We start from the raw sequence: 12,461 nt of genomic DNA on the forward strand, positions 1-12,461 counted from the left end.
GCAAAGGAATTAAGAAATAACAGTTCAATTTTTGATTGTGGTTTTGTTTTGGATTTACATGTTTAATTTTACATGTCACTATTGCACGTCATACCTGATTGTTTGTCAAAGCATACACGGTCATCAGATACATCGTGAATTTGTCTAACCTAATCTGCGCCTGTTTATTTCAAGGCGCCCATAATGTCCCTCAATCTCTCAAAGCTTAATCAACAACAATCCTCAAGAATCCCTCTCTCGACACAGAGCCTATGGCCAATTTCTGACTTCCTGCTCCAAGGTACTGGAAAAAGTGTCCGCTGCTCATCTTCAGGACCACCTTAAACTTCATTACCTATTTGGGATGTTCCAGTGGTTTTAGTTTTTGACACAGCACTGAGACATTTAGTCATTTAGCAGGCGCTCTTATCCAGAGCGACTTACAGTAAGTACAGGGACATTCCCCCCCGAGACGACACTTCTCAGGGTCAACAACAACCTCCTGAGTGCTGCTGTTGATGGCTCCCCCTGCCTCCTGGTTCTCCTCGACCTCAGTGCAGTGTTTGACACAGTTGACCACTCCATCTTTATTGAATGCCTTGGAGTAGGGGTGGAACAGTACACTGAAATCACGGTTCGGTTCATACCGCAGTTCAGACATCACGGTTCGGTACAACGGAGGGAAAAGCAAAACAAACCAGGTTCCTCTACGAGTGAATACGGCGCATTGAAGATGACATGTAAATTCCGATTGCGTCAGTAATTTATTTGGCCCTATTTGTATGTGTATCTAATGGCTGGTTAAGCACTGTAGGGAGAAGTTGAACTTTTTGTTTTTGTCTCATTCCAGTGATTGGCACACCTGGGTGATGGCGTCGGATATTTTTAGTCATTTAGCACACGCCATATACGTTATATGCATTAGCATGTTAGATGTATTTCCAGTCACATACCCCACAACCAGTGACGTGCAGTGATGTCAGTAAGAGACTAGGCACTTAAATGGGAAAATGTGTCCAAACTTTTGACTGGTACTGTAGCCTACATGTTGAAGAATACAGGATCGAAGTGCGCAAGTGAGTTTTTCGCTTGTCGTAGGCAGTGAACGGACAGTAAAAGCACTGCTTATTCTAAAATTGTATTTGATAATGCGTAACTGCTACATTATTCATTGTAACGTCTAAACAATTGCAATAACACACATATTGCATATATAAATCACAAGAATAAACAGTAAAAATACAAATACAAGTTTATTAAATAAAATGATTTAATAAAAATGTTGGTTTGAATTTTGGCAGGGTAGGCAGTGCCTATACCTTGCCACCCAGACCACGTCACTGCCCAGAACTGCTGAACAATGCCGACACACAGTGCTCGTCTTATCCACCACTCTCTCGCCTGTACTACTGTAACTGAATGGGAAACTAAAGTTTTCCCAAACTTGCAATCTTAAAACGGCCGGCGGGTCCTCTATCTCTCGTGGGTCGCCACCACTCGCCATACTTGTCCTTAGTGCTGCTAGCTAGCTATCTCTGACTCACGGCGGCGCCAATCAGAGCTTCAGAGCTACAGATTAGATGTCCCGAAAGAACACGAGTATCTAACAGTAGTTCCGCATTACGTTAATTATTTTGCACGCAAGTTTTATTTATTTTTACAAAATAAATAAAACGAAAATTGGCAGAGAAAATATGGAACACTCACTTCACATGCAAGCCTTCTGTTTTGTGTAAATGTCTGTATGTTTAGATTCATCGGAGTCCAAATGAGTCGGCAGACCTCAACGAGATCAATGATGATGAGATGCTAGCAGCCGTGTTTGAGATGAGTCGACATGACGATGGCCCCTCTGGCCAAGCCCTGGATGACGAGCCGACCAGCAGTCCAGACACAGGCTTTGGAGATAACGATGTTCAGGAGCTGGCCTATCACACAGAGCTGCTAGACACTGAGAACAAACAGTCTGCAGGTAAACAGGGACCAACTGAGGGACTGTGTAATTAAAATGAAAATCACAATACAACTTGTAGGTGGATGTAATGAACTTTATGAATGCGTAAAATTCCAATTATATTTTTCAAAGAAAAATACACAGAAACATAAATTATAAGAAAACAAACAACTAAGGATATCATTCACAAATATAGCTGCAAGCAACGATGAGGGGGCAAGCAATATTTTTTGGGACATCTTCAGAATAGGGTTCTAAGTTGAGATATATATATACTTGAAGATAGGACCAAATTTGTGGCGTGAGAAAAATTAAGGCTCAATTTCAATGTGTCCGACAAAATCGGATACATTGAAAAGTCAGGTGGCTGAGCGGTTAGGGAATCGGGATAGTAATCTGAAGGTTGCCAGTTCGATTCCCGGCTGTGCCAATTACGTGTACGAATTACGTCTTTGGGCAAGGCACTTCACCCTACTTGCCTCGGGGAAATGACCCTGTATTTACTGTAAGTCGCTCTGGATAAGAGCGTCTGCTAAATGACTAAATGTAAAAGTACAAAATGGTAGAAATTGACGTAGAGGATCAAATCAAACTTTATTTGTACGGCGCATTTCATACACAGAGGTAACACAATGTGCCTCACAGTAGGAAAGAAAAAAGGGGGGGGGGTTAAAAGACACATATTTTGCCAGAGATAAATAAACAGGAAATAACGTACTAACCGTAACCGTAAAGGACTGCTCAGCACGGTCATCGTCAAACTAAGAGACAGCTGCTGGGGGGGGGGGGGGTTACAAACACTTGTAAAGAGACACAGATAAGTAAATAAATAAATGTTAAATTAATACATTTTACAGTGAGTGGTAAGCGAGATCAAAGAGGTATGTCTTAAGTGCATGTTTAAAGGTTTCAACCGTTTCAGCCATTCTTAGGTATTCTGGCAGAGTGTTCCAAAGGCTTGGGGCATAGAAACTAAAAGCTGCTTCCCCATGTCTTTTTGTCCTGGCTTTTGGAACTGTTAGGAGTTCAGTGCCGGAGGACCTCAGGGATCTACTGGGTGTGTACCTTAAGAGCATGTCTGTTATATATTCAGGTGCTATGGAGTGATTTATAGACTAGTAAAATAATCTTGAAATCTATTCTAAAGATAACAGGTAACCAGTGCAGTGATTTTAATACTGGTGTGATGTGAGCTCTCCGTCTTGTTTTAGTGAGGACTCGCGCTGCTGCATTCTGTATTGTTTGTAGTTGACTAACGCCTGGGACACACTGACTGCGAAGCGCCTGGACGCGCCGCGCAGCACCACGATCGGCTACGACTGAGCAAAAGCTGTTCACACCAGACGCGCATTTCTCCGCGCCGGTCACCAAGCCTTTCAGCTACTCTGAGCTTTTCTTTCCGCTGACATGGTACATAAACATGGCATTGGCTATATCCCAGCATTGATCCTTATCTACGTTGTCCTTGTAAAATTGTTGCTGACATACAACAACTCCCTGTGCTTTTCAACTTCGAGAATTCATTTGATGCTGATTTTAGAAATCGACTTGGGGGTTCTTTCTCGGTAGGCTATGTCTACGTGTGTGTTGTGTGCAACGCGTGACAACTCGTTTCTCTCAAACAAACAAAACAACTACGGGCATGCTAGCTCAACGGATCAATACGTTTATTTTCATTCGTTTTCATCAGGGTAACCACATGTAAAGGACGTTCGTTACCAACATTGTGTAATTATAAAGTCTACAACTTTACAAATGTTCACCGTAGTCTACAATTAATGGAGTAAAATCTTAATAACATGTTTTTTATTCAAATATATCAACCAATATGGTGTATTTAATCATCCTCCAGCCGATTTCGCAAGCGTCTCACGAAAAAATTTGACCAGCTGCCGAAACGATCGCTGCAGATCGCAGGCAATCGCAGCGCTTCGCAGCCAGTGTGGTCGGTCCCATTTGATAACATGGGCGCCGAAAGAAAAAAGGAGGCGCTATGGCTTTTTTCGGTAGACCAGACAAAAGCGAGTTACAGTAGTCTAGCCTGCTCGTGATAAATGCGTGCTTCAGTCTTTCAGTGTCAGCCTGAGCAAGAAACGTTTGCACCTTAGCAATGTTTCTTAAGTGATAAAAATATGTTTTAATTATATTTTTGATATGGGTTTCAAAATTGAGATCTGAGTCAAATATGACGCCTAGGTTTCTGGCTTGGTGCTTGGTGTTAAGTGCTAGTGTTTTTAAGTGTGCAGATAGTTTCTCTCTTGTTTTTTTCACCAATGACTAATACCTCTGTTTATCTTGGTTGAGCTGAAGAAAGTTTTGTGACATCCATACATTTATATTAGAAATGCAATTTACCAAACAATCAATAGAGCTGTAGTTGTTGGGTGTTACAGAAATATAGAGCTGGGTGTCATCTGCATAGCTATGATAGTCGATGTTGTGCCTCCTAATTACACTACCAAGGGGTAGCATGTATAGACTGAAAAGTAAGGGCCCTAAAATGGATCCTTAAGGGGCTCCACAGGTCATAAAAATGTTTTTTGAGCTGTGTTCTCCGAGGGCGACAAAGTATTCCCGGCCAGTTAGGTCCTAAACCAGTTTACATTTACATTACATTTATGCATTTAGCAGACACTTTTATCCAAGCGACTTCCAAGAGAGAGCTTTACAAAAGTGCATAGGTCACTGATCATAACAACGAGATAGCCCCAAACATTGCGAGCAGCCAAAACATGAAGCATACATTGTGAAAAACCAAATAAGTGCCAAAGGGAAGAACCATAAGAGCATGCAGTTAAACAAGTTACAATTAAACAACATGAAACTAAAAAAGTGCAAGAGTGTACCTGTAGAAAAACCAATCAACAGTAAAATATTACACAGAGTACAATAATTTAAATCCGTTACAACTAACCAACAAGAGCGACAAGTCTCTCAATAAGAGTCATTGTGATCCTGGAGGAAACTAACATCAGGGCCAGCCAAGCATTCTAAGTGCCGTTGTACTCCCGGAACAAGTGCGTCTTGGCAGGTTGCGCATGCTGGGAGACCGGCGAGCAGCGAGTTGCAGTAGTCCAACTTTGAGAGGACCAGTGCTTGGACTAGCAGCTGGGTGGAATGCTCAGACAGGTATCTCCTGATCTTCCGGATGTTGTAGAGGGTGAATCTACACGACCGGGAGACCGCAGCAATGTGGGCTGTGAGGGAGAGCTCATCATCCATGGTAACCCCGAGGTTCCTGGCAGAGGATGTAGGGGTCACCACGCCGATCCCAGGGTGATTGAGAGATCGTGGGAGATGGAGGGTTTGGCCGGGATGATGAGGAGTTCTGTTTTGGCGAGGTTCAGCTGGAGGTGGTCCTTGGTCATCCAGGCGGAGATATCTGTGAGGCAGGCCTCGATCCTAGCTGAGATCCCCGGATCAGTCGGGGGGAACGACAGGTACAGCTGCGTGTCATCAGCGTAGCAGTGGTAGGAGAAGCCATGGGAGGTGATGATTGGTCCAAGCGAGGTGGTGTACAGGGAGAAGAGGAGGGGTCCAAGGACGGAGCCCTGTGGGACACCAGTGGAGAGCTGGCGGGGGCCTGACCCTTTGCCTCCCCAGGAGACCTGGTAGGATCTTCTCGACAGGTAGGATGAGATCCACTGAAGTGCAGTGCCAGTGACGCCCATCTCAGAAAGTCTGGCGAGTCTGGTTAACCGTATCAAATGCTGCAGGAAGGTCCAGCAGAATGATGACGGATGACCTCGAAGCTGCTCTGGCAGACTGGAGGGCAGTGGTGACTGACGGAGGGCAGTTTCTGTGGAGTGGCCAGTCTTGAAGCCCGATTGGTTGGGGTCAAGCAGGTTGTTCTGAGAAAGTTTGACAGTTGGTTAGATACAGCGCGTTCAATTGTTTTAGAAAAGAAGGGTAGCAGTGATACCGGTCTGTAGTTCTGGAGGACGGCTGGGTTAAGGGAGGGTTTTTTGAGTAGAGGGCTAACTCTGGCCTGTTTGAAGGCAGAGGGGAAAGTGCCGGAAGTAAGAGAAGAGTTAAGGACATGGAGAAGAAAAGTTATGATTGGGGGAGAGATGGTTTGAAAGAGAGGGGAGGAGACTGGATCAAGGGGACAGGAGGTGGGGCGATGAGAGAGAATGAGTTCAGAGATCTCTGCCTCGGACAGGGGAGAGAAAGAGTTTAGACATTTAGTGGGGTCAGTCTTGGAGGGTGAGTGGGTAGGAAAGGTGGGTTCAGGGAACCAACTGCTAATGTCAGCAACTTTTTTCTCAAAGAAGGAGGAGAAGTCGTCTGCTGTCAGGGTGGAGGGGCGGTGGGGGAGGGGGGTTAAGAAGGGTGGAGAAGGTGGAGAAAAGTTTTTGAGGGTTTGAGGTAGAGTTAATTTTGTTCAGGAAGTAGTGGGTTTTAGCATCAGTTATGCGGGCAGAGAAGGATTTGAGGAGGGAGAGATACTTATCAAGGTCCATACTGTCTTTGGACTTGCGCCATCTCCTCTCAGCTGCCCGTGCCGTTCTTCACGAACAACATCTGTGAGCCATGGGCAGGAGGGAGAAGATTGTGCAGGCCTGGTTGACAGGGAACAGTGATGTCCAGTGATGCAGTTAAAGTGGATAACAGGGTGTTGGTGGCAGTGTCAGTGGGGTGGGACATGAACTCGTTAATGGGAGGGAGGGAGGATGTTACAATGGAGGAAAAATGGGAGGGGGATAGGGAGCGGAGGTTGCGGCGGAAAGTTACGAAGGAAGGGGAGGAGTTGGAGGGAGAGAGACAGATAATTGGATAAAGGAGTGATCAGAGATGTGTAGTGGTGTTACAGAGGTTAAGTCAGTGATACAGTTACATGTCAGGATAAGGTCGAGCTGTTTTCCTGCCTGGTGGGTCGCCGGTGTGTTCAGTAGCGTCAGGTCGAAGGAAGTAAGAAGAGACTTGAAGTCGACGGCCTGCCTTCCTTCGAGGTGGATGTTGAAGTCCCCAAGGACTATCAGCGGTGTTCCATCCGGGAGGACGCTGAGGAGCATGTCCAGCTCCTCCACAAAGTCGACTAGCGGCCCTGGTGGGCGATAGAGGACAACTAAAAATGCTTTTCAGTGATCAATGCTTTTTCAGGATCAGTTAGCATCACATAATGGTGTTCAAATGATTTGGCAGTAACAGAGTGGGGTGGATGTGTATTTAATATGAGGGGAAAGAAGCAAACCTGTCCCACCACCTCGCCCGGTTGAGCGGGGTGAGTGAGCGAACGAGTGGTTGACGGAGAGAGCAGCTGGAGTTGCAGTGTTCTCTGGGCGGATCCATGTCTCTGTCAACGCAAGGGCGTGCAGAGAAGCATTGGATGCAAATGCCGGGATGAAGTCTGCCTTGTTCACAGCAGACTGGCAGTTCCAGAGCCCTATAGAAAGAGAGAGGGCAGTTCTAGGTAGAATAGAATACAAATATGGTGATACTTATCAGAAGAGGTGATCCGCTGGCTCCCGCAGGTAGACTCCCTGTCTTTGTTCGACCGAGTCTTTGTGCACCGATGCTGCCAGACGAGGCTGCCTCTGCAGTGCTAGCAGCCTTAAATATGCTAAAGGCGTAGCTGACGATGGCCCTAATTATGTAAACAAAGCCAGGGTCTCACTCGGCGGCAAGTACCCTGAAACTCGATCTCTAGCTAGCTACCTATTGACCAATTTAGCTGCTATACCCTTACCCTCTGTCCTTGAGACAAAGTTTTAGCTAAACACAAATGAATGAAACAAACTCTGGTTACTTACAGTCAAGATGGCAGTCACGAAGTACACTCAGTAATACACTATTCGCTCTGAATCTGATTACAGAAGTCAGGGCTATTTAACCAAATTCTACAATGGACCTAATTATGTAAGTTTAAGACCGGACCAGCGAGGCCAACCCAATTTTCAAGTCTATCAATAAGGATATCGTGATCAACAGTATCAAAGGCTGCGCTCAGATCCAGAAGGGCCAGGACAGTTAGTTTTTTGGAGTCAGCATTAATCCTAAGATCATTTACGACCTTGACTAATGCCGTTTCTGCATAATAATAATAAAAAGTTGAATCACAATGGGGGCTTTGCTATTTGCTAGTTCTTCTAGCTTAAACCGACAGAATGTGTGTACATATCCCTATTTCTAATCAAATAATGAACTGAATAACCTGTCAGTTAGCCACTACTACAGTAAAGCTGGCTATACAACCAACTTTTAGTCTTGTGGGTAGCTTCAGCCTGTTGCCCAGTTCGCTTCTCGCGCAGAGCTCGCAAGCTAAATGTTTTAGCATTAGTTTGAGCGCAAAATAGTTTTTGGAGCGTTATGTAATATAAACATTAGGTTGGACTCGTATTGATATTTGCTGAATGTATTTAACTATGAATATTATTATTATTATTAATACTATATTTCTTCGAATAAAAGCTGCAGCGTTTATTAAATAACGTTCATTTTTGGTGCAGCGTTTATTCGAGGGCGGCGTTTAATTAGTAAGAGAGATTTCGTGAATTGTAGCTGCAGTGCAGCCATAGACAACTTTGTTGCTGGCATTGCATTTTAGACATTGTGACAAATGTGATTTTACATTCTTCCCAAATTGTCACTGTAGAGCATGTACAAATCCAAGATGGCGACATTATGGGTTCTTGAGACTTTTTTTGACATTTCACCATACTTGCCTCGGGGGAATGTCCCTGTACTTACTGTAAGTCGCTCTGGATAAGAGCGTCTGCTAAATGACTAAATGTAAATGTAAATACCAACTTTCAGACATCTTGGCCTGATGGGGTCAAAATGCCACTCTTTTGAAAGTGACAAGTTTAAAGCGTGTTCTGTAAAGCCACCTGTGCTCTGGTCAGGCCCATCATGCAGAGATCCATTCTTTCAAAGCTTTGGACTGGGAATGAAATCACACCTGAGTTCAGGGTTGCCAGGTCCAGCGAAAACTTTCAGCCCAAAGAGTGCTCAAAACCAGCCCAAAATGCCTGAAAACTAGCCCAATATTTTTGGGGTGTACAACAGAGTTGCCATATTATCCAATAGATGACTGTCATGGAAGTTTTTGAGAGAATCAATCGTTTAAGCTGAAGTCGGGTGAAGTACAGAGTTAATGTTTATTTGACGTAGATGTAAACATTATAACATTATCAACATAACATCATCGACACACAAACATAAGACAATAACACAAAGACAATTCCATACAGCTACATCTAGCATTCTAGAATGGAACCGGGAGAATCCAGCCCACCAGCACTACCCAGCTGATGGCCCTGAACCCCCCAGAACATTCTTCAACAGACCATTTTATAGATACGACAGTTCTCAAAAGTCATTGGTCCATCCTACAGACATGCAGCTATACCAAATCTCTTCTGTCATTGGTTAAATCCTTAGAACAATACAGTTGAATCCACATTGTCTTCAGACCAACTGTCTCTTCCCCCCAGGTGACAAGAACTCTCTCAGGTCACCCAGACTTCCCGTCTCCTAGTTAGGTGTTATAAAACTGCAAATGGCATCTCTACCAAATGGAGTTGAATCAGTATTCATTGTATCAAGCTTCTTAACCAACTGTAAACTTCTCCTAAAACACATTCATTGTACATAGGCACAACATTTCTTTCACATGGCTCCATAGTTAAAATGTAAAAATGACTTGTGGATTGATATTTTCCTTGTTTTCTGCTATTCTCATGTTTCATTGGTTCATTACAACAAATTATTTAATTAATTAATTTTATCAATTTGTGGCGGTCAATTTTTTATTGTGGCGGGCTGCCACAAATAAATCAATGTATGGGAAACACAGAGCTTAAATGTGTTCCGGGAGTACAACGGTACTTAAAGATTTGTGGGATCAGATGTTAGTTTATTTCCTCCAGGAACACAATGACACTTATTGAGGGACGTGTTGCACTTGTTGGTTAGTTGTAACTGATTTGACTACTTGTACTCGCTGTAGGGATGGGTATCCCAGTGAATCGATTCCTTGGAATCGTTAGCAAAATTCCTTAATGATTCTGTTAACGATTCTCTGTGCCGTTGCGCATGCGCAAACTTTTATAGTTTATTCAGACAGACTGCAGCAAACGTGGCAACTAGGAAGAAGCGTTCTAAAGTTTGGTTGTATTTCACACGACAAAATGACAACAACGCCACTTGTAACTTGTGTAAAAAGTCTATTTCGTCGAAGGGAGGAAATACTACAAATATGAAGAAGCATTTGAACACACAGCATGGAATGAAGTTACTGGAACGTCATGTGTTCGATGGGTTAGGGCAGCTAACGTTCGCGCTTCATCTCTAACTATCTAAGGTAGAGCTTAACTGCTCAAAAGTGATCACAACCACTTGTTACTGTGTGAAGCAATTTGCCTTTATTGTGTGTAGTCGATCTAGTTATCTTCTGTCCCGTTGTTTGAAGCATACATTTTAGCTCCGGCATTCGTCTCCCATTAGTATTGATTTTATTGATCATTTCACGTTATCGGGGCGGCGTGTTATCAGCAAACGTTCGCGTGTCCCATTATTAAACTGAGCATATCGATTTTTAATCCATTATTAAACTTAGCATTTTAATTGTTTAACCTTTTAATAGTCCTGTTAAATGTACCTGGAAACGCCTAAACAACATACCCAAAGTACATTGAAAACTGTTGTTGAACCATTTGGAGTACATGAATATGTGTTGTAAATGGTCTCTTTTGAAAGGTGACACTGAAGTTATTTACCCTGTTGTTAGGACCCCTGTAAGTCCTACTGGTGTTGAGTAATAGAAGCTTGAACACAAGGAAACTGAAAGTTTCTATCTCTGACTAGATGTTGTTTTGAAAACAGAGGCCTGAAGAGGCCTAGAGGTGGTAGGTATTGGCTCATTTCAGAGCCAGTCAAAGCCAGTTTGAGAAATTAGTTTAGAACGAGTGTGTGTGTGTGTGGGGGGGGGGGGGGTGCAGGACGCACAGACCTAGTTGGCTGTAGAGGAGAGAATCGATAAGGAATCGTTAAGCAGGAATTGATAAGGAGTCGAATCGTTAAAATCTTATCAATACGCATCCCTAACTCGCTGTGAATTATATATTAGGATTCCTCCGTCAGGAGGAAACCTATTGTTATTGTTAGTATTATTATTATTATTATTAGGGTTCCTCCGTTAGGAGAACCCTATTGTTATTGGTGGTATTATTATTATTATTACAATGCTGGTTCCATGGGAGTCAATGGCAGCCCCTAGACCAGAACTGTAAAAAGTTGTGAAATTTGGCATGTTGAAACTGCAGACCATTAGTAACTACCCTACCAAACATGGGTCACTTTAGACAATAGATGGCGCTACAGTCCATGCCCCAATATGTCAATTTTCAAAGTGATGCCATTTGCAGGCCATAAGTCCCAAAATTCTGAAATTCATTACATAAGCCTTATTTCTCATGAGGAACAAAAAAGCGACTTGAAATTTGTTACAGATGTGTAGAATACATGGGTGAAATGGAATTAGAAATGCAATACAAAATGTCTGAAAGAGGTGTATTTAGGGCTGGGCGGTATGACGGTATATATTGTGCGACGGTAGAAATGTCTACCGGGAGAGATTTGGCTATACCGTTTCAACCGCGGTATTTTTATTTTATTTTTGTATTGGTTTAAATTATGTATTTCATACATTCTTATTAAGCATATATGCCATAACTCCCCACCACCTACTCACATGATATGTAAGGGATAATGTATAGAATACCGGTCATTATCAGGAAAATAAGCCCCGACAGGGCGAACAGCACCGCGAAGCGGAGGTTCTATACATTATCCCGATTATTACAGGGCTACTTGCCGAAAAAAATTTACACTGTCTTTTTACAATTTATTTGTTACCATTCGTAGTGTTGATCAGCAGAGAAATAGTTTGCCAAAGACGTTGAACTTCATAGACGTTGAACATTCTTTAAGCTTCAAATCAGCTAACGTCGCTAAGCAACAGAGTACGCTGGGGTTGAAAAGTTACCAGACTAATTGCGGAGTGCTACAAAAGACGTGAATCCGAGGCAAAAAGGCCACTTCCCTTGACAGCAGTTAAATATGCATAGCAACGGTCAAATATGAAAAAATTGTTCACCGCAGAACGTTGGGAAGCCCCATTCAAGTGAATGGAGCATTCTACAGCATTAAGAACAGCCGTGTAATAAATCGTGATGTATAACATAACCGGGATATAAAATTACTCATACCGTGATAGAAGATTTTGGTCATATCGCCCACCCCTAGGTGTATTTATGTAAATGTATGGCGCTACAGGCCACGCCCCAGTATGTCAATTTTCAAAGTGATGCCATTTGCAGTAGCCTGGCTCTGCCCTCCTACGTACTTCCGCTCAATTTTGATTTTGCTTCTGTACTAGGTCTGGCCATGAGGTACGCAAGTCAGATGTCTCCGGTAGATTTTCTCCCGGCGAATCAGCAAACAGAGGGAGTGGCTGAGAACAATGACGTTGATGTCGTGTGCTAGTTTGTGTTGTAGTTCCGTAAGCCATTCAGTCCGTTGTGGC

The 12,461-nt window shown here is 43.3% G+C and overlaps 1 protein-coding gene across 4 annotated transcripts in view; it reads left to right on the forward strand.

The window, feature by feature from the left end:
• Nucleotides 1–12,461, forward strand: part of usp37 (ubiquitin specific peptidase 37) — a 119,830-nt gene that overhangs the window by 81,095 nt on the left and 26,274 nt on the right. For all 4 annotated transcript variants that reach the window (XM_062457459.1, XM_062457458.1, XM_062457460.1 and 1 more), the window contains one exon: nucleotides 1,732–1,951. In XM_062457459.1, coding sequence (XP_062313443.1) covers nucleotides 1,732–1,951 — 220 coding nt within the window. The remainder of the gene's footprint in view (nucleotides 1–1,731; nucleotides 1,952–12,461) is intronic.

The sequence above is a fragment of the Osmerus eperlanus genome, chromosome 3, assembly GCF_963692335.1.
Source record: "Osmerus eperlanus chromosome 3, fOsmEpe2.1, whole genome shotgun sequence".
Classification (NCBI taxonomy): Eukaryota; Metazoa; Chordata; class Actinopteri; order Osmeriformes; family Osmeridae; genus Osmerus; species Osmerus eperlanus.